Source organism: Manis javanica, chromosome 10 (assembly GCF_040802235.1).
Source record: "Manis javanica isolate MJ-LG chromosome 10, MJ_LKY, whole genome shotgun sequence".
Lineage (NCBI taxonomy): Eukaryota > Metazoa > Chordata > Mammalia > Pholidota > Manidae > Manis > Manis javanica.
In genome coordinates this window covers 28,951,490-28,973,221 of record NC_133165.1, presented here as the reverse complement: position 1 = coordinate 28,973,221, position 21,732 = coordinate 28,951,490, and the positions used below count along the sequence as shown (strand labels likewise).

Genomic DNA, 21,732 nt, shown 5'->3' with positions numbered 1-21,732 from the left:
GATGTTTCGAAATGCCCAGCCGCCCCTCGGACCCCTCCCCGGGCCCCTCGGAAAACGGGAAGTTCGGGGAGGAAGCCGCGCAGCGCGCCGGCGGCCCGCGGGCCGGATGACTAAGTTTGGCTGCGCGACCCGCCGCCGTTTGCCTTTTAAGGCAGACTCGTGGATAGCCTGCGGCCGGGGCGCCCCTCCTTCCCTCCCCCGCCCGAGTTCACACGGGGAAACTGAGGCCCGGGGAGCGGTGGGCCTGGCACCGCCAGGTGGAGCAGATGCCACCCAGAGGCCCTGCTTCCCAGCCCAGGGCCAGGACACAGATGAGTCACACTTCCAGGAGGCGGGAGGGAGGGGCAGAGCTGCATTTATGGAGCACCCACTGTTTATCCTTTGGCCTCCACTGTCCGTCTCCCTCAGGCAGCCCTGGGAGGGGGGATGAGATTGGGTCCGGCACACCTCATTCCAGATGCCAGCTCTTCTTGGGGGCTGTAGGGGTGGGAGGGTGTGGCAGAGGGCAGCTCCTCCCCCTCCGCATGCCTGCATTCACTTTCATTTGCATAAACAGGAGATAGAAACCAACCCCTGTAACAATGGGGAAACTGAGGCTGTGAGCCACAGTAAAATACGCCCAAGGTCACAGGCGAGCTAAGTAACAAGTTTGTTACGGGCGGGGCACACCCCGTCTCTAGAGGTATTAAAATGCACAGGCACCCACACGGAATATAATCCGTATACCTCTACACAGAGCTGAGTTGCAGTGTGACCCTTGCCCACATTTGCAGCTCCGAATGTTCTTCAAAGCCAGCCCCTCGACCCCCGGGCTGTAGGCCTCAAGTTATTCAAACTCAAAATGGGGACAGAGTGTGGGCGCACGAGGAATCCTCACCGGGGACTGCTGGGGGCCGGTTGGAGGAGGGGTGCGCTGTCGTGGTTTGGGAGGCTGAGGGGGCAGGGATTTAGAAAACTCATGCTGGGCAGCACCCCCTCCCCACCCAAGGTCCCGAAGGAGGCGATGGCTGTCGGGGGAGGGGACCTTGGGGGAGGCTCATGCAAACCTCCAGCCCTCCTGTGCCCAACGCCCCCTCCCTGGGCGCTCCCAAACCTAGCCTTTTATGGAGAGGAAGTGGGGCCAAGTGGGCCGGGCTGTCGCGGGCGGGGCAGGGGCCTGCGGGGCCTGCTGGAAAGCTCCAGCCGGAGGGCCGCGCACAGCATGCTCTGGGGCAGCAGCTTATCTCTGGTCTGGTACAGCCCTGGGACAAGAGAGACTCTGAGCGGCAGCCACGTGAGGCACTGTGGCCTGGGAAGGCCAGATAATAGCCACCACCCCATGCCCAGCGCCAGCAGCCTGCAAGCCCAACCTAGACCCCATGGCCCAGCCAGCCCTGGTCCTGGGCTCCACCTGACCAGCTGGAGGCCGTCTGGGGAGCTGACCTGGGGGCCCCAGGCAGTTACCTACCTGAGGTGTCTAGAGGGGCCCTCCCCCAGCTCACATTTGTTGGACCCAGGCCCTGGGACAGTTGCAGGCTCTGTCCTGTAGCCCAGGATCTGGGCCCAGACTCTAGCAGAAAAAGTCCTCTACCCTCAACTGCCATGACCTCTAGCCCTGGCCACCTGGCAGGAGGAGGGCCCTGATGGGCTGTGGGATGGTGAGGACTGAGAATTCCGACCCATCAGGTGGTCCAGGGTCCACCTGGGGTCCTGAGAGGCCAGCCTGAGGCCACTGGGCTCCAGTAAGCAGACAGGCTCCCTGAGGCCCAGAGAACTGGACATGGCCCAGTGTGGTACAAAACTCTGCTCTTCTGCTGAGGAGCCATGTGAACCCTGACTAGGGGGCTCTGGACACCTGGAATGCTGTCCCAGATACTCCCAGGGAGCATCCCAGTGAGTGGCCTGTGACAGGCTGTGATCCTCCAAGACCCCTAGAAATTCCCAGGCCTTGAAGCCAGTTGCCAAGGCCTAGGGCTGGGCAACAGACTTCAGGGCTGCGGGCAGGGCCTGAGGGTCTGGCCAGGTTTCTCTGCCAGAACCTCCCTGCTAGGAGCTTCAGTGAGACCTGGCCACTGCCCTGGCCTTCCTTAGGTAGGAGAGTTGCTAAAGGTCTCTAGGCCTAACTGCAAACAGATGCTGCCCCCTGCCTCCCCACCCTGCCACAGCCTGGGATGACACTCAATCAGATGGGGGCAAGTAGGGGATGCTCCAAGATGCTGAGCTAGAAGGCTGGCACCACACCCATGTGTCCCTGGGGAAAGGTGGCTTCATGATTAAGCCTAGGTAATGCCTACAAGTGGCCCCAGGACAACAGGGAGAGGCCAGACTCCGGCCCCTGCCCTTTGCCCTTTGCTCAGAAGTCCCTGGGAGTGGTCAAGGGCATGACTGGGAAGCTAAGCTTCTTGGCTGATCCATGGATACCCTTGTCTTCCCACCTCCCCCAAACGGACCATGGGTGAGGGCCTCAGAGAGGCACTGGCTGCCAATTCTTCCCTGGGAGCGAGAGTGACAATTCCCCAGCCCAGCAGTTCCCTGTGGCAGTTTTCTGACGCCCTGACACATTCTCTAGCTTCATCCTCTGGCAGCCTGGTTTACAGATGAGGAAACCAGGTAAAGTGCCTTGACCAGGTCACAGAGACAGCAGACATGCCTCATCTCACCGTCTCCCCTAGCTGTGTGCAGCCTTGGGAATGACCCTCACCTCCCTGACTCTCACCTGGATTTGGGGACCCATCAAGATTCCTGCCTCATGGTAAGTGATGGGGAGTGAGCAAGACAGGGCCTGCCTCTTGGAGGCTGTAGTCCTAGCTGAGGACTCATCACCTCACTTCAGCCAGGTGAACACATCATCAGGTGGTGCAGGAGCTGCACATACCTCAGGCAGGTCTCCAACCTCCGCTGTTAGTTTTGGTGCCTACAGCTATAAAACAGTATAGTGAAAGCTGCCCTGGCTGCCTCTGGGGGTTGCCATGGGACAAGATAAAATTAGAGAGCACTAGAAGAGGGAAAGCGCATCACTGACACAGAGGTTGTTTATTATTTTCATTATTATTACTATAATTATTCTTACAGCTCTAGTATTTCTGATACGAACTTCTCCGTGGCCTGAGGCAGAGAGAAATGTGAAACCTGAGGCTACAAGGTGTGTTTTGCGGCCCCCCTGGGCCTTTTCATACTGGGGAGCTATCTGCTGGAATGCTGGACTTGGCCCTGCCCCTCTCCTGCTCCTGCAACCTCTGAAACTCCCCATGGCTGTTGGAGGACAGAGTCCCAGCTGCAGAGTTTATGCCAGTCCTCTGAGAACACACCCACCCCAGGCATCCTGGGTGCCAGCTAATCTCCAGATTTAGGAAGCACTTTCCTGCCCCCTGGCTGAGCTTCAGAGCTGCATTCTTGCTGTGTGTAGCCCTGCAGCTTGCTTCTCTTCTCTGGGCCAGGGCTGAGGCTGATGACAAGAGGAAGGAGCACCTGATCAGCTTTGGGGGAAGGAAGCACTGCAGCTGCCACCTGGGAGGCCTGGGTCACAGTTCCAGTTCCTAGTTTCTGACAAGTTCTTTGGTGGGTCTCGTGGCATCCCCAGTACCGGGCCATAGAGGCAGGCCTAATAAACTTCTGTCTGCAGAATACCCAACACGATGAGGGCCTGTCTCTGGCCTCACAGGCTCCAGAAACCAAGCTAAACCTAGGTATGTGAGCCTAGGCTCTGTGCCCACCTCAATCTCCCCATCTGCAAAATGGGACCAAAATCCAAGGCCCAGTCCATTCCTCTCAAGGGGTGAGGACTCACAGCCCCCTCTGACCTTTCCCCCATGCTGCATGCTGGGAGGGAGCAGGGCATAAGGAGGCAGGCAGTGCTAAGAGAGCTCCCTCAGCCCCATGTCCACCCCAGCCCTGCTCACCCAATCAGGCTCTTCCTCGGCTGAGGCCTTCATGTTCTCTACTGGGTGTTGGTCAAAAAAGAACTGACATTGAGCCCAGATCTCCCCATGGAGTTTTCTACAGACTCAATTCCCAAAGTGCCCAGCCATCCCAGGTTTGCAGTTCTCCCAAAATACCCTTCGGTCAAGTCCTTCCCAAATTGTCTCCTTGGTGGACTCTTACTCAAACTTTAAAGCCCAGCCAAAAAAACCCTCCTCTGGAAAGCCTTCTGGAGGCCCCTCAGGCTGGATTGCCCCTCCTCCATGTCAGCCTCTCATACATCTGGGATATCAGACAGTTGTTCCCCCTGGGGGAACAACTGGAGTCTGGAGTCTGACCTGTGAGTATCATCAGAGACCCGGTGAGTCAGCCTCACCCAGAGACCTGATGACTTCCTGTGACATCCACCCTTCCCTACTACCCTCCTGCCAACACCCGCTGGAAGGTGTAAGCCCTGAGCCGGCCCAGCCCCTTCCTCATCAGCTTTGGCAGTCCCAGGACACTGTTCTTGCCAGGGTTCTGCCCACACCCTCCTGAGACAGGATGCTCACACCCTTGAGTGACAACACCTCCATTCCCGGGCCTCTGTTCCTTCTGTACAGGTCTGGGTCTACCTACCCACCCTCCTTCCTTCCCTCCCTCCCTCCCTCCTTCCCTCCTTCCTTCCCTCCCTCCCTCCTTCCTTCCCTCCCTCCCTCCTTCCTTCCCTCCTTCCCTCCTTCCTTCCTTCCTTCCTTCGTTCCTTTCATCTGCAGATGGAAGCTGAGAACTTCCCTATACACCATGAGCTGGGGATCCTGCAGTGATCAAACCATATAATGGCCCCTGCCTGTGGAGCACAGAGGGAGAACTAACATGTAATCACACAAATACATCTAATTATCAGTTGGGATGAGCATGACAAGGAACAGCAGGAGCCACAGGAGCCCTGCCCTTGTCTAGAGAACAGGGAGAGCTTCCTGGAGGAGGTGATGTTTACACTGAGCCCTGAAGGATAAGCAGAAGTTAAAGAAGCAAGAAGGGTGTGTAGGGGGAAAAGGGTCCATCATAGACAGTGAGAACAGCAAGCGCAAAGGTCCTGAGACAGGCAGGAGTTTGGTGCCCTAAGGACTAGAATCAGCATGTTTGAAGTGTGAGACGAGGTTAGCAGGGGTGGGAGCCACACTCCCAAACTAGCTGCCATCTCAGGAAAGTGCACACATCATTAGTGTGCAGCTATATGAATTGCCACAGAATTACACATGCCCAGCACTCTGATCAGGAGACATTTCCAGCTCCTGGACACCCCTTCAAGCCCTTCCAGTCACTCATCCCCAAAGGCATCCTGACTCCTGCAGCATGCTGAGCCCCATCCCTAAGCTCAATGGTACTGACTCACACACAAGCCGTTCTTTTGTGTCTGGCTTCTTTCCCTCAACATTATGTTCGGGAGACTCACACTGTTGGACATGTCAGTCACTTATCCCATTGGTATGGATGCACTGCACCTTATTCATCCACTACTGCCACTGTACATGTACACTTGTTTCGAGTTCGGGCTGTGATGAAGAAATATCACACGCGAATGGGCATGAGTGTCCCCGTGCTTGTCCCCTGCACACACTTGTTTTTCTTGGATAAGTACCTGGCGTTGAATTGCTGAGTCATATTTTAGGAATATTAGGAAGTTTCCCACAGTGGGTGGAAATCCCTCCTGACAGCAGGCGTGAAACTCATAGCCTCACTGGCACTTGGTGTTGCCAGCCTTTTCCATTTCACCCACCCTGGTGGGCACGAAGCGGGAAGCCAGTGTGATTATAGTTTGCATTTCCCAGATGTCGAGCTTCTCTGTGTCTTGATTGGTGATTTGGAGATTCAGGTGTTCTCGTGTTTCAAGTGCCTGTTCATGTCCTTTGCCTCATTCCCCTCTCTACTTGGTCTCTATTCTTTTGTGGCAAAACAATCTGGAGGAACATGAAGAAGGAGGCAGTGGTTGCTGGCTCCCTCCGCCTCATTCCCTGCTCCTCCAGGGCCCGGCTTGGGGCTTGGTATGACTGGAATGGGGACCAGTAAGACACACCGATCTGTCTTGTGGGTTCACACATGGAGCAGAAGGGTCTTTTCCCAGCTCTTCCCTCCTCTGCTTCTTGGGAGCTGGCAGAAGAGGGAGGAAACCAACCAAGAGGTGTGTACAGGACTGGGGAGCATTCTCTTGTCCCCTGTTGGAGCCCCCTCCAGAGCCCCCAGCAAGCCTGGGATGGAGTTGAGGTGGCATGGCCTCCATGCCACAGAGACGCAGTGCGCTTGGCCCCAGGTCACCAGCATGTACTCACTGAGGGCAGGCCCAGCTCAAGCGTTTCTGCTCATTTTCTTGTCCCCTCCCTAGAGCTCCAGGATGTAGGTGAACAACTTGCCCAAGGCCACCAACACTCAATGGCCCAGGGGTGTCCTCAACAAGGGAGATGACAACAAGGGAGAGCTAGACACTCATTACTTTCTAGATAGTTCTGCAATGCCACTACTGGAACTGGGGTGAACCAGCTCAGGCTCTGCCCTCCAGGGTCCCTCAGCCTGCAGAGAGGGAGTGGCGGGGCCTCAGGAGCAAGCAGCAGGGGAGAAGAAGAGGGCCCTGCCTCCTCCCGAGCCTGGCCCACTGAGGGTTTTGAAGTCCATCTGACTCTGGGAGGGGTGAGGGATGAGGCCATCCAAGCCGGCAGGGCTGGGTGTGACCAGGCCAGTAGCACCAGGCCAAAGCATGTGGCCTCCACCCTGGGGGAGCAGCCCCAGTAGCTAAGGCCTGCTTATGTTGGGTCTAGAGGATCCCTCTTGGCCAAGGGGGACAGGGTCCTGCACCTTCCTGGAGGGACCAGCTTGGCTCTGCCAGCGCCACACAAAATGCAGCCCTCCAGGCCTGGACTCTGGTCGGCCGCATGTGCTGTGTGACAGTGGGCAAGCTTGTGCCCATCTCTGGGCCTTGGTTTCCCCTTGGTGGGAGGTGGGTGGTGGCCCGCTCCCAGGTGTCTGTGACAAGCCCCTGAAAAGCCCAGAAGGCCCACCCAGACACTGCCATCCACACATGGTCTTGCTGACCCTGGCGGGCTGAGATGCTGAGTCACTTTCTAAAGACATCCAATGGGTGAGTGACAGAACTGAATCCTACTTAATACAAAGCCTGAAGGTGGCTCAAGAAGGAAAGGGGGGGGTCCTCAAAAGATATCCTGATAAACTGACCGTTCTGTGGCCAGAGGGGAGAGGGTGCTTCAGGCATCCTGGGGCACCCCACCTCTTCTGAGGCTCTCTTCACTCTGGCTTAGGTAAGAAGGCATAGCATGTGGCCCCCAGCCCTGTGTACAGTCCCGCTTGGGCCCGTACTAACACCCCAGCCTTATGACTACATGTTCAGAGTCACAGCTGCGGGCACTGTGTCCGCAGGCACATCAGCCCTCCCCCACCAACTGTCACCACCATGCTAGAGGTCTCAGCTGCCCAGGTGACAATTAGCCAAAATTACTCCCTGGTGACCTGGGAACCCTGGCTGCTGTCCCCAGCCCCTAACAGGGGCCACTATACCAGGGGAAAGCCCTTCCCCACCTGACTCATCTCCTCTGAGCAATCTCATAGAGTCAGGACTGGGTCCCCAGTGGACAGTGCAGCCCGGGGGACCCCCATGTCCCCAGCAGCTGACGCAGGGCTGGACATGGGGCAGCCTTCAGGAAACCCAGGTCCCACGGCTGGCTCAGGCTGCTGGCAAGTACAGTGGCAGCTGAGATTTCTGGCTGAGGAGGGCCTGGCTGTGCAGCTACGTGGCTGTGGCGATCAGGTTTCTGCTTGGATGGGCTGCAGGCCCCACGGTGGGAGGAGTGGTGCCAGCTGAGGGGTGCCCCAGGTGGAGCCCCATGTGCATCCCACAACCACGCAGGGGGGCCGAGTGGAGCTGGGGACTCCAACTCTGCCACTTCCCACTGGCCACTCTGAGCATTGGTTTGCCCATCTAGAACATGGGCCTGAGGACAGAGGCCATTTGAGGCTGAAGGACTCAGCAGGCCCCTTTAAGACCCCACCCCAGGCCCTGGACTCCTGGGTTCATTCCAGGAGTAGTGTGCTGTTAACTACAGGGCCGAGTCTTGTGCTCTCCCGGGCGTCAGTTAGCTTGTCTGAGAAATGGGGAGATTCCGGCTTAGCTGGCAGGGTTGTGGTGAGCTTTCTGTGTGGTGATGTGGGCATGGCCATGGTCCCAGCGAGGGCCTCTGCCTTCCATTGATTGTCCTCTCATGGATGCAGGGAGGCCAGGCTGAGCTCTGGGGTAGCTGAGCCAGAGCCGCTTTCTCTGTGAATCAGCTGCCCCGCCCCACACTTTCCCAACAACTCCTTCCCCCTTCCCCATTCCCCTTTCACTTCCCCGGGCCTCCAGGAGGGGTGTCCCCATCAGACCCCACTCCCCTGACTCCCGCCCAGGCAAGAAGGTAGCAGAGATCAGGTGACCCCTAACTCTGGTGCCCAGCCCTGGGCCTGGAGCTTGGGACCCCATGTTACTTACTGGCTGCTCCCAGCCCCCTGGGTCCAGATGTCTCTCAGCTCCTTCCCACAGCCCAGGGACAGAGGTGTGAGGCTCGGGGTCTGGATGGCACGCTACCTGATTTCTCAGCCACCTGTCTGTGTGATTCCTGGCTGGTGGGAGGGGGGGCTTGTTTGCCAGTACCCTAGGCTGTCAGTGTCAGGAGCCTCCAGAACTCCACCTGGCTTGAATTTGAAGTTGCTGTTGACCTCCCCCCACTTGATCCAACCTGTTGTCCAGCTTCTCAGGCCCCTGTCTGGAAAACCTCTGCAGAGGAGTCTGGCATCCAAGCGTTCCTTGGCCTCTGGGTGAGTTTAGGCAGGTCACCACCCACTCCAGGCGAGTTGCTGTGGGCCCAGTTGATGAGTGGGCTTCAAGGACTTCCTGGGGCCACAACTTCAGGACAGGCCTGAGGCAGGGACACCCCAGCTTTCCCATAAACCCAATCTGTCTAGGAGGGTCTTCAGGCCCTGCAAGGTCCTCTCCTTCTCAGCACTTGGGGTCTGTCTGGGTTGCCTCAGTTCCATCTCTCACCTGGAGAATGGGGACAGCTAGCCCTCCTGGCAGAAGGGCCTGGGGAGCAAGAAGAAAGGGCTCAGCTGGTGGGTGTAAGAGGAGGGGCATAAGGAAACTTATTTTCTATTTCTGAAAATTCACTCAAATAGGCAAGTCTGGAACTCCCCAGGAGGGCCAGGCCTTCAAGTGCCCTGCGGGACAGGAAGAGAGAGGGTAGTTTTTAAGGATTTTTAAAACTCTCCCAGGAAGTGTCAGAAGTTCTCTGTTTCTCCAGGGCAGGGATCCCCCTTGGGTGGGGTAGATGCCTCCACTAGGGATTTGGGGAAATCCTGGGGCAGCTGAGGCTGGGAGAGACCCTGGCTAGAGACTGGGCCTGGGTGGGGACCAAGGTCCTGGCTGATGCCCAGGAGAGCACAGAGGGCCGAGCCCGGCTCTCCTGCCTCAGGGGCCCCTCTCAGTTGGCCAGCTACCTCCTCAGAGGTGCCCTCCCTGACTGCCCTTTAAGAAGCTCCCTCTCCCTAATGAGACCTGCAGTTTTCCTTCCCAGGGATCAGGACTTGTCTTACTGTGCTCTTGTTTGCGGTCTACCTCAGAGATCACACCTGCTTTATTCGGGGTGTTGCTCAAAACAGTACTTGGTGTGTCCCACTCTGGAAGCAAGCATGAGTGTTTGGCACTGGTGCGACAGATGCAGGATCAGTGTGATCTAGGAGGTTTGGCTCCTGGCTGTGCCTTTGCTGTGTGATTTTAGCTAGGTGGCTCACCCTCTCTGTATAGGAAAGCTACTACTGTTACAGTAGAGGAGTGAGGAAGTCCTGGCAGGCTTCCTGGAGGGGGCAGCCCAAGAACTGAGGAAAAATTGGGCAGGAGACAGAGGAAACCCAAGCCCAATCCCTCCAGAATTCTGAGGTCCAGAATTTCCACCGTAGCCCATGCTGGGAGCAGGGGAAGAGGTCAGGGGAAAGAGGTGGCAGGAGAGAGCAGACCTGGGAACTCAGGACCATTGCTGTGTGACCAAGGGCTGGTGGCTTTCTTCTTTGGGCCTCAGGAGATAAGCACTGAGGAGGGAGGTGGGACCCAGGAATTCAGACTTCGGAACAACTGTTGGACTTAGTCCCTGGGGACACTCCAGGGGACACTCCATCCAGGGAGGAGCAGTGTGAGGCCCTGGGGACCCTGTGCCTGGAATCCTTTTCCCTGGACTCCAGTCTAGCCTCAGTTTCTTCATCTGTGGAAAGGGGGTGTGTGTGCTCACTCGTGTGGCCCCACAAAGAACACCTGCTGTGGCGCACTGCCTGGCCTCCTGTGGCCAAGGGTCTGGGTGGAAATGCCCCTCCCCTCCTCGGCTCCACATCAGTTCCCACCTCTGAAAATTGGAGCTTGGGGTCCCCGCCTGGCAGCTGTGGGGCCTGAATGCCCAGAGCAGGCGCGGTGGCAGGGCGGCTGCTTCCCTGCAGAGGGCAGGGGGCGGTCCTTTGGTGTTGACCATAAATGTCCGGAGCGGGAGGGTGAGAGGCTTTGCAGGGTGGGGAAGCGGCAAGATAGAAAAAAGCACCAGAAAGGCAGGTGAAGTCCCCACTGGCTGAGCCGGGCTGAGGGCTCCTGTGGGCTGTGTGCCTGCCCTGGTGACAGCTCTGAAAACTCCCTGCGAGGGCAAAGTTCCCAAGCGAAGAACCTGTTCACTTCCTCTCCCGCAAGGCTCCTCCCCCTTCCTCTGGCCTCTCCACTTCCTCTTTTCTTCCTGCTCGTTTTCTCTCTTCGAGTCGTCTTCCTCTCCCAACCAGGCTTGCAGCCCAGCCCCCTCCCAGGGGTCCTTCGTCCCCAGGGTCCTTTCTGAGGGCTGAGGACATCCAGGCACCTGTCGACTCACAGGGCAGGGCCCTGAAGGGTTCAGTGTGAGGAGGAGGATGTGACAAAGAGCCTAGAGGGGAGGCCACGTTATAAATACCGGCCCAGTGCAGTGGTCTTCAGTGGATGGAGGTGTCTGTTGCAGAAGCTAAAAGGCTTTCCCAAGGACGGGTCTTCTGGGATGGGCCTTGAAGCATGCATAGGAGAGCACCAGGAACTGGCTGCTGTAGACAGAGGGCCAGGAGCGCTCCAGCCTGAGGTCAGGTGGGGCTGGGTACTCCGGCCCCTCAGCCAGCCCCTGGTTTACAGCACAGGTCCTGTTTAGGGACCAGACCTGCTCTCTAGCCCTTGTAGCTGTCCAGAGCCATCCCAGAGTCTCTCATCTCCTGTCCTGAAGCCCTGGTCCCAGCCTACCCAGCACCTCACCAGGCTCAGCCAATGGCTAGAAGCAGCCCTCATCGACAGGCAACAAAAAGGGCCTCCCCACCCCCACACCAGCCCGAATTGCAGGGTTGGCAGGTCCCAAGGTGGCTGGCTAGGTGCCAGACTCTGAGACACAAGGCCAGGGACAGGGCAGTCTGGCCCTGGGAGGCAGGGAGTGGACAGGTTGGCAATATTTGCCTGGCCCAAGGTAGTGATGGGGGAGCTGTGGCCAGTCTCTGCCCAGTTTTCTGGGAATGTCAGCGTGTGGCTCTGAGCCTGTGTGCTCTGTTGTCCTCTGAGTGATGGTCACCCTTCCCGCATGGTTGTGGTGAGTGCCCTGCCACCAGCCTCCTATGGTGGGCAGGGCCGAGCCACCTCTTCTCAGGCCACAGATTCCTTATCCATATATGGACTAATTGTTTGCTGGTTTCAACACACACTTGGTGAGCACCCACTATGTGCTACAAAGCCCTGGGTGGGCCTAGGGTACCCAGGGACAGACCAGTGGTGATAGGCCAGTGCCCCCACCTAGACCACCCTTCCTGTTTCCCTTCGTATGAAAATTCAGGTTCTTGTCAACACCTTTGAGAAGGTGCATGCTCCTTTAGGCTGAGCCCTGTGCCTCTCTGAGATCCTGTGGCCCCCTGGTCTTCTGTCTGCCACACACAGATCACTGTGGGCCACCATCTGAGTGCAGGCTCTGGCAGTGCTTGGAGCAGAGAACCACCCAGAACACTCCTGGGCACCCAGGACTTGCCTAGTGCTTGGGTGGAGAGACACAGGGCAGGAAAGGGTGACAAGGAGAGGGTCATCTCTGAGGGCAGCTGGCCTTCAGCTACTCTCCTTGCTGCCCCGCCCCCTCACCCTAACTCATCTTCCACTCATTGAGTGTCCTTCCCTAGTTCTTGGTGGCCTCCAGATGGTCCAGGAGAGCAGTTCAGCTGTGACTACACATGACAGATGAGAGATGGTGGGCCCTAGGCCTCATTGCTGGGCTGGGCAGCCCTGCCCACCTGTGCCCAGCAGTGCCTGGATCACCAGCTAAAGGCCCAAGCCTGGCCTTGCCTGAATGGGACCAGCCAGTCCTGAGAGGTAGCCTAGTTCTATGGAACAGCTTCTCAGCTTCACAGAGCCCACCTCCCCCTCAGGCTTGCAGCAGTGGCGGCTTGAGCCCTCTTCACACGGAACTTGTAACCTGGCCCCTGAGGTGTGCCCTATCCTTGCAGACTGTGGTCCTGAGGACCCTGTTAAGTGATTACAAGTCCCTTGATTCCCCTGCAACACCATACGTCTTAACCCCAGGTCTCTTTGAGTAGTAACGCCCCCCACTTAGCAAGCTGAGGATCCTCAGGTTTTCTGGGCACTTGAGCTAATGTTGGCAACGGAGGTGGGTGGCTGTTGTGACTCCCTGACCTCTCCTTCCCGGCAACTGCTGCTTAAGCACGCACCCACCAGGGACCCTCTCATCCGTGCTGATTGTTGCCCACCGGGTTACTCATTGCTTATGTGACATCCACACTGAGGGTGTCCCGGGATTGGGGACCCGGAGAGACAGGCAGGTGGGGGGTGCGGGCCGGACCGGGCACTGCCCAGGGGGACGGAGGCCCATGGGCCTAGCACCCCAAGTTGGCCAACGCTAAATCCCTCTCCCTCCTCCTCTTCCTCAATCTCTCTCTCTCTTTTTTTTTGCAAAAGGAGGGGAGAGGGGGTAAAAAAAAAATGCTGCACTGTGCGGCGAGGCCGGTGAGTGAGCGGCGCAGGGCCAATCAGCGTGCGGCGTTCCGAAAGTTGCCTTTTATGGCTCGAGCGGCCGCGGCTGCGCCCTATAAAACCCGGCGGCGAGACGCGCAGCCACCGTCGAGACCGCGTTCAGTCCGCGAGCACAGGCCTCTCGCCTTCGCCGTTCCACCGCTACCGCCGGTTACACCACCACCCGGTAAGGCCCCGCTGGTCGGGCCCCGCGCCTGTCGGGCAGGCGGCACCCCAGGGTCTCGGCGCGTGCAGTGCCCGGACTCCTTGCTTGGGCCAGGCTGCGCTCCCCTCCACCGCGCGCTCCCAGCCACTGCTGTCGGGGCTGGAACGGCTAAGGGTTTGTCCGAGCGTGGTTGCTCGCTCGGTTGGCGGGAGGGCAGGCGGGCGGCTGGGCCGCTGAATGGGCGCGGCGGTGTCGCGGGTCAGGTGGGGGCTGGGGACTCGGTAATCGGGTGCGCGTGCGCGCCGGCCTTGGACCCGCGGCCCGGCCAGCCGGAAGGGGTGGGGTCGCCGCGTCGCGAGGGCTCCTGCGTGCACTTACCGCGCCACCTACTCCCGGGGTGTGGCCGCCGCGCGCCCGGCCGGCTGGCGCTTTTTGAACAGGTTAGGGGCGGGGCCGGCACCCAGTGGGGAGGGGGTGGGGGCCTGGCTTCCTGCCGCACCACGGGGCCGCCTCAAACCAGCGTTTGCCTTTTATGGTAATAACGTGGCCGGCCGGGCTTCCTTTGTCCCCAATCGGGGCGCGCGCCGGCGCCCCCTGGTGGCCCGCCGGAAGTGGGCTGGGCGGGGGCGGCCCCACCCGGTCCGGCTTACGGCCCGCGGTCCCCGCAGCTCGCCATGGATGACGATATCGCTGCCCTCGTGGTCGACAATGGCTCCGGCATGTGCAAGGCTGGTTTCGCGGGCGACGACGCTCCCCGGGCCGTCTTCCCTTCCATCGTGGGGCGCCCCCGGCACCAGGTAGGGGAGTCGGCTGCGTCTGGCCTGGCGGGTGGGCCCTCACCCTGGGGGGCGGACCCTTTGCATACTGGTTGGGGCTCGCTGGGGCCGTGCGGGTTCTGAGGACGCCTTGCTTTCCCTCCGTAGGGCGTAATGGTGGGCATGGGCCAGAAGGACTCTTATGTGGGCGATGAGGCCCAGAGCAAGAGGGGCATCCTGACTCTCAAGTACCCCATTGAGCATGGCATTGTCACCAACTGGGACGACATGGAGAAGATCTGGCACCACACTTTCTACAATGAGTTGCGTGTGGCCCCCGAGGAACACCCCGTGCTGCTGACCGAGGCCCCTCTGAACCCTAAGGCCAACCGTGAGAAGATGACCCAGGTCAGCAGCCCACTGGCCTTCCCCCGCAGCCATGCCTCCCTTTCATGCTCTTCTGTGCCACGCCCTCCTCACTTGTTCTTTCTTCTACCATTCTCCTAGGATTTTCTTCTCTGACCTGAGTCTCCTTTGGAACTCTGCAGGTTCTAAATGCTTTTTCCAGACGGAATCTTTCCTGTGTTTGCTTTTCTGACTAGGTGTTGAAAACGTAGTGTTGTGGGTGTTAGGTACTAACACTGGCTTGTGTGATGAAGCCAATGGGACTGGTGTAAATGGACTTGGAGTGTGTATTCAGTAGGTGCACAGTAGGTCTGAAGTGGATCCCCAGCACACTTAGCCATGTTCCTTGCACTCTGCATGTACCTGGTCTGGCTGACTGCTCTTCTGTTTTCCCAAGTGTGACAGCCCATATCTCCCCACAGATCATGTTCGAGACCTTCAACACCCCAGCCATGTACGTTGCCATCCAGGCTGTGCTGTCCTTGTACGCCTCTGGCCGCACCACTGGCATTGTGATGGACTCCGGGGACGGGGTCACCCACACTGTGCCCATCTACGAAGGTTATGCCCTGCCCCACGCCATCCTGCGTCTGGACCTGGCTGGCCGGGACCTGACTGACTACCTCATGAAGATCCTCACGGAGCGCGGCTATAGCTTCACCACCACAGCTGAGCGGGAGATTGTGAGGGACATCAAGGAGAAGCTGTGCTACGTTGCCCTGGACTTCGAGCAGGAGATGGCCACCGCTGCATCATCGTCCTCCCTGGAGAAGAGCTACGAGCTGCCCGATGGGCAGGTCATCACCATTGGCAATGAGCGGTTCCGCTGCCCGGAGGCACTCTTCCAGCCCTCCTTCCTGGGTGAGTAAGGGGGCCTGTCTGGCCCCACCCTACTTAAGGACCTTGTGAAGGCCATGCTGGAAGCTAAGCCTGGTTTTCCTTTGCCTCCAGGCATGGAGTCCTGTGGCATCCATGAAACTACCTTCAACTCCATTATGAAGTGTGACGTTGACATCCGTAAGGACCTCTACGCCAACACAGTGTTGTCCGGTGGGACCACCATGTACCCAGGCATTGCTGACAGGATGCAGAAGGAGATCACCGCCCTGGCTCCCAGTACGATGAAGATCAAGGTGAGTCCACCAAGCCTGGTGGCCTTGGTGTGGGGATGGGCCATGCGAGGCAGGTAACCTGGTGTGGTCTCGATGCTGTGGGCTCCTAAGGTCCAGGACCTTTGTGCTGATTGTCCCCTTCCCTCCCCAGATCATTGCTCCCCCTGAGCGCAAGTACTCTGTGTGGATCGGCGGCTCCATCCTGGCCTCGCTGTCCACCTTCCAGCAGATGTGGATCAGCAAGCAGGAGTATGACGAGTCCGGCCCCTCCATCGTCCACCGCAAATGCTTCTAGGCGGACTGTTGCGTTACACCCTTTTTTGAGAAACCTAATTTGCGCAGAAAACGAGATTGGCATGGCTTTATTTTTTTTTGGTTTTTTGGTTTTTCCTTTTTTTTTTTTTTTGGCGCTTGACTCAGGATTTAAAAACTGGAACGGTGAAGGTGACAACAGTCTGTTGGAGCGAGTATCCCCAAAGTTCTACATCGTGGCCGAGGACTTTGATTGTACATTGTTTTTTTTTAAGTCATTCCAAATATCGTGAGATGCATTGTTACAGGAAGCCCCCTTGCCTTCCCAAAAGCCGCCCCACTTCTGAAGAAGGGCCCAATCCTTGCCCGAGTTCACCCAGGGGGAGGGTTGGTAGCATTGCTTCTGTGTAAATTAATCCAAAATTTTTTAAATCTTCGCCTTAATACTTGTTTTATTTTGAATGGTCAGCCATCATGACCACCCCAATTTTTGGTCCCCCAGTTTAAGATGTATGAAGGCTTTTGGTCTCCCTTGGAGTGGGTGGAGGTGCAGAGGCAACCCAGGGCTTACCTGTACACTGACTTGAGACCAGTTTAATAAAGTGCACACCTTAAAGAAGCAATGTCTGCTGGTGTGGCCCTCTTGGATATCCGTTTGGGGTGGGGTGGGTGGGAGGAGGTGGGTGTTAAGCCGTTGTCTACTGCAAATGCAAGGGCTTTGTTGTGCCACTCATCCTGATGAAATGGGAGGGGAGGCTCCATGTAAAAGTGAAGGGTCCTGGTGTAGCTCTTTGATCTGTCCCCCAGGTTGCCACTAGATTGCACCATTTTTTGCCCTTTTACAAAAGGTCCAGATCTTTTGGGAAGTCTGGGCTGTGGGGGCACTGGGTGGCTCAGGTACTTAACTCCTCGTGGACCAGATGGGCACTTAAGCACCACCTGTGAGAGGTGCCTTTGGAACGTTACTTTATGAGCTTGGTGTCTTGGGATGCGGTCCTAGGCCACACTCCACATAAGATGGTCATCCATCCCTGAGGGCCATACCTTCTGGCCTGCAGTCCCTTGGACTGCAGGGCAGTATCCTGGCAGCATCCAGTGCCTGGGGGCAAGGGGTTGTCAGGCTGGCAGAGATGGAGATGGCTCTAGCTGGCCCTGGGGGAGACTTGGCTAAGATCTGGGTTTCCCTTGAGGTGGGAGGGTGTTCTCCTGTGCATTGGAGGTCCTGACGGGGAGGCAGCCAGTCTCCTGTTGAGCAGAGTGCCTGGCTTTGCAGATGACTGGATTTGCAGTTAACTCTTCAGTGGGAAAGCCAAGCCTGGTCTACCTTCCCTTTGCTGGAAGTCACAGTTGACACCAGAATGGAAAGGGAGGAGAGGAAGTGGGTGAGCATGGGACCCCCCCCACCCCATGTCCTTTCTCCCATATCCTGAGGGTGTGAGGCACAGAAACCACTTAAGGTCAGAGGTGTGAAGGGCTCCCTCCCACAAGCAACCTTGGCAGCTGCCTCCTGGCTTGCAGAGGAAGAGGAGCCCCAGCAAGGGTGTGATTTGCCTGGGTCCAGGTCTCCTTAGTGTGACTTGAGTACATGGGGGCTAAGGAGCCTGTTCAAAGGCCTGATGGCTTCTACAAGCACACAGGATCCTGCATTTCCCTGAGTGGGTTTTCCTGATTCAGTACCTGGTGCACTACAGCGGGGTGTGCAGCTATTCCCCAGGAGTGGCCCTGTTCCCGCACACAGGGCTGTCTGGACCAGGGGAAGTGGCAGGACAGAGTACCTGAGATGCTTCTATGACACTCCACCCCCTGCTTCATCCTATTTGGGAGGCCTGGGAGAGCTATCCCTAGGCCAGTTCCAGCTCTTTCAGTCCATCGGGTGGTGGTGAGCCCTGGGCTCTGGGAGCTGCAAGCACATTTCCTTCTTGGGCCACTTCTGCAAAAAGTGCCCCCTGTATGCTGGGCCTGAGGTTGCTGAGGACATGGGCCCTGCCCTGGAGAACCTGTTAGCCTTGAAACAAGGATCCACTTCTCTCCCCCTCCTTCCATCCAACTGCTATTTGTGCCAGGCATTGTGCCAGGTTGGGGTGCAGTAGAGAAGGAACCAGGTATGTTTCCTGCCCTGGTGAGGTGCCTGGCTTAATGGGAACATAATAAACATGTAGGCAAATGAATACACAGTGGCGGTGATAATGAGAAAGCCGAGGCTGAGTGTGTAGAATCCAGGGTACGGGTAGATGGAGATGGTTGTGATGTCAATTGTGGTAATGGTGTCATGGGTGTAGACATCACAGCTCACCAAACTGCACCTTGATAAAGCTGAAAAAAACCTGAGAAATACAGATTAAGAAACAAGGGGTCATTGTTTTGCCTCTTTTTAACAGAAAATGTAATGAGGGATCATAAACGGGTGTGAGGTGACTGAGAGGGGAGGAGCCAGCAGTCTCGTGTGGGTGGCTTCCCCAGAAGGTTGGTGGGATGATGCCCAAGTTGGCCCAGGTGGCCAAACACACCTGGGCAGGTGGAGGTGTGGGCATGTATGTCTCAGGAACATGGATTGACTGGGGACAGAGGCCTGAAGATGGAGAATGGAACAGAGTTGGGGCCACATGTCTTATCTCTGTGGCCTTGGGAAGTCACATCACTGTCTACATGCTCATCTGAGAAATGAGAGCCTCAGTAACAACCTGGGGGGGTGGCCAAGGCTGGGCCTCAACAGTTTCTTCCCCTAAAGGCTTCAGAAATGCAGCCAAGACACTTGAACTTGAGCATCTTCAGGCCCTGATCCTCCCCTCCCAGGACTGCAGCTGACCATCCCATACCTGGTTTGGAGCAGAGGCCGGGCACTGGGAGCCCCAACCCAGGCTAAACCAGAGCTTGCACAGCTTCCTGTCTTCTGGCAGCACCCATTAGGAAACTGAGCTGGCCCCGGGTCACTGACCTTATGAGCGAGAATGTGGGAAGGTGACCCTAAGGCCTCTGAAAGCTGAGAGTTTGGAGGGTGTACACATCCAGGCTGGCACTCACACACAGAAATTGAAAATCTCAACTCGAGCCTGCTGCCTACTGCACAGCTTGCCTGACCCGGGTGGAAGCTCCCACTTTCTCAGGTGGCTGGCTCCCCCGTGAGGCAGCTCTGACCACCTGACAGTCACCTTTTCAATGAGCTGAAACCGTTCTCACTGCAGTGTCCCTCCTCTGCAAAGCAGCCCTGTCTGGATAAGCTGCACCCTCAGCAGAGCTGGGGAGTCTTGGCAGTGCGGGGGGCAGGTCCTTCCCTTCATCCCAACACCTCCTCTTGCAGCCCTGTAGTGAAGAGTGGGGAGGCTGCTCAAGGTCACCTCTTGCTTGTGGGGAAACAGGCTCAGAGGGGAAGGATGGGATAGGAACACACACTCTGGTCTGCAGTTACCCCAGGGACTTGGCGGCTAGAATCACTGGGGGGCCCCTGCTGGGGGCTGGTGCTTTCACTCACTCTGCCATCATTCAGCTTATAGTCCCAGCAGCCACACATGCCTGGGGACGGGGGTACAGCAGTGATAAGGAGATGCTGTCCTTACCTTCTCAGCTTTTACACTCTGGCTGTACTGTCTCATAGGGAGGCCACATGTGGCTATTTAAATGAATTACCATTAAGAATTCAGCTTCCTAGTTGCACAAGCCTCGTTTCAAGGGCTCAACAGCCATGTGTGGCCCGTGCCTCTCACACTGGATACACAGGGGACATCCCATTGGTGAAAACACCATTGCGCAGCATTGGGCTGTGGCAGGATTCATGCTGATGGCCACTTCATCACCCAGCAATACTCTGAGGGCTGGTGACAAGATAACTGATGGGACTGTGACCTGATTGGCAGGGTGGAAGGGAAGGCTTTCTGCAGAAGGGCTATTGGGAGGAGAGGAAAAATGAGCCAGAGTTGGGGTGAGAGCCACCTGACGGGATAGTACATGCAAAGGCCTTGTGCACAGATGAGCAGGAGGACCCTTGGGAGTGAGGTCAGATATGCATTTTTGTTTGTTTGTTTGTTTTATTTTATTTTGGTATCATTAATGTACAATTACATGAGCAATATTATATTATGGTTATTAGACTCTCCCTATTATCAAGTCCCCACAACATACCCCATTACAGTCACTGTCCATCAGCATAGTTAAGATGCTGTAGAGTCACTAGTCTTCTCTGTGCTATACTGCCTTCCTCGTGCTCCACCCCCTACATCATGTGTGCTGATCATAATGCCCCTTATTCCCCTTCTCCCTCCCTTCCCACCCACCGTCCCCAGTTCCTTTCCCTTTGGCAACTGTTAGTCCATTCTTAGGTTTTGTGAGTCTGCTGCTGTTTTGTTCGTTCAGTTTTTGCTTTGTTCTTATGCTCCACAGATGACTGAAATCATTTGATACTTGTCTTTCTCCACCTGGCTTATTTCACTGAGCATAATAACCTCTAGCTCCATCCATGTTGTTGCAAATGGCAGGTTTGTTTTCTTCTTATGGCTGAATAATATTCCATTGTGTATATGTACCACATCTTCTTTATCCATTCATCTACTGATGGACACTTAGGTTGCTTCCATTTATTGGCTATTGTAAATAGTGCTGTGATAAACATAGGGGTGCATATGTCTTTTTGAAACTGGGTTCCTGCATTGTTAGGGTAAATTCCTAGGAGTGGAATTTCTGGGTCAAACGGTATTTCTATTTTTAGTTTTTTAAGGAACCTCCATAATGCTTTCCACAATGGTTGAACTAATTTACATTCCTACAAGCAGTGTAGGAGGGTTCCCCTTTCTCCACATCCTTGTCAAAATTTGTTGTTGCTTGTCTTTTGGATGCTGGCCATCCTTACTGGTGTGAGGTGATATCTCATTGTGGTTTTAATTTGCATTTCTCTGTGATTAGCGATGTGGAGCATTTTTTCATGTGCCTGTTGGCCATCTAAATTTACTCTTTGGAGAAGTGTCTGTTCAGCTCGTCTGCCCATTTTTTAATTGGCTTATTTGCTTTTTGTTTGTTGAGGTGTGTGATCTCTTTATATAATTTGGATGTTAACCCCTTATCAGATATGTCATTTATGAATATATTCTCCCATACTGTAGGATGTCTTGTTGTTATACTGATGGTGTCCTTTGTTGTACAGAAGCTTTTTAGTTTGATACAGTTCCACTTGTTCATTTTTGCTTTTGTTTCCCTTGCCTGGGAAGATATGTTCATGAAGAAGTCGCTCATGTTTATATCCAAAAGATTTTTGCCTATATTTTTTTCTAAGAGTTTTATGGTTTCATGACCTACATTCAGGTGGTCTTTGATCCAGTGAGTTTACTTTTGTGTATGGGGTTAGACAGTGATCCAGTTTCATTCTCCTACATGTAGCTGTCCAGTTTTGCCAACAGCAGCTGTTGAAGAGGCTGTCATTTCCCCATTGTATATTCGTGGCTCCTTAATCGTATATTAATTGACCATATATGCTTGGGTTTATATCTGGGCTCTCTAGTCTGTTCCATTGGTCTATAGGTCTGTTCTTGTGCCAGTACCAAATTGACTTGATTACCATGGCTTTGTAGTGGAGCTTGAAGTCAGGGAGTGTAATTCCCCCCCACTTTATTCTTCCCTCTCAGGCGGGGACAGAAGATAAACACATCTGCTACAATGAAAACCATACCTGATTATAGATTATAGGGTAAAAAAGGATTGGGTCAGGGAGTCAGGGGACTGGAGGAGAACCCTGACCTCTGTGAAACTCCCCAGATGCTTGCCTGGGTCAGAGCTGGGCTCCACTGTTGATGCCTCATTAGTAAACAAGGGGACCCCCACTAGCACTCATGTTCCTTATGCCGGAAATTGCACATAACTGTCAACTTAACTGTTGTCTTTGATGCACAAACTGCACCTGCCTCCTCAATGATCCATCCACAGTAGGAGCTTATCAGAGACCCAGGAGGGCATTATGCAAAACTTGATGTACTGGGTTGAATAGTGACCCCCAGAGATTCATCTTCACCCCGAACCTCAGAATGTGGCCTTATTTGGAAAAAGGTCTTAGCAGATGTCATTAGTTAAGATGAGATCATATTGGCTTAAAGA

General features: G+C 55.9%; 1 protein-coding gene across 1 annotated transcript; it reads left to right on the top strand.

Annotated features, from left to right (window-relative positions):
• The first annotated feature begins 13,006 nt into the window (after positions 1–13,006).
• ACTB (actin beta) lies at positions 13,007–16,276 on the top strand. Its single transcript, XM_017664185.3, has 6 exons — positions 13,007–13,154; positions 13,802–13,930; positions 14,057–14,296; positions 14,716–15,154; positions 15,245–15,426; positions 15,557–16,276. The coding sequence occupies exons 2-6, from the start codon at positions 13,808–13,810 to the stop codon at positions 15,698–15,700; spliced, it is 1,128 nt and encodes a 375-aa protein (XP_017519674.1). The 5' UTR covers positions 13,007–13,154; positions 13,802–13,807; the 3' UTR covers positions 15,701–16,276.
• Positions 16,277–21,732: the final 5,456 nt, after the last annotated feature.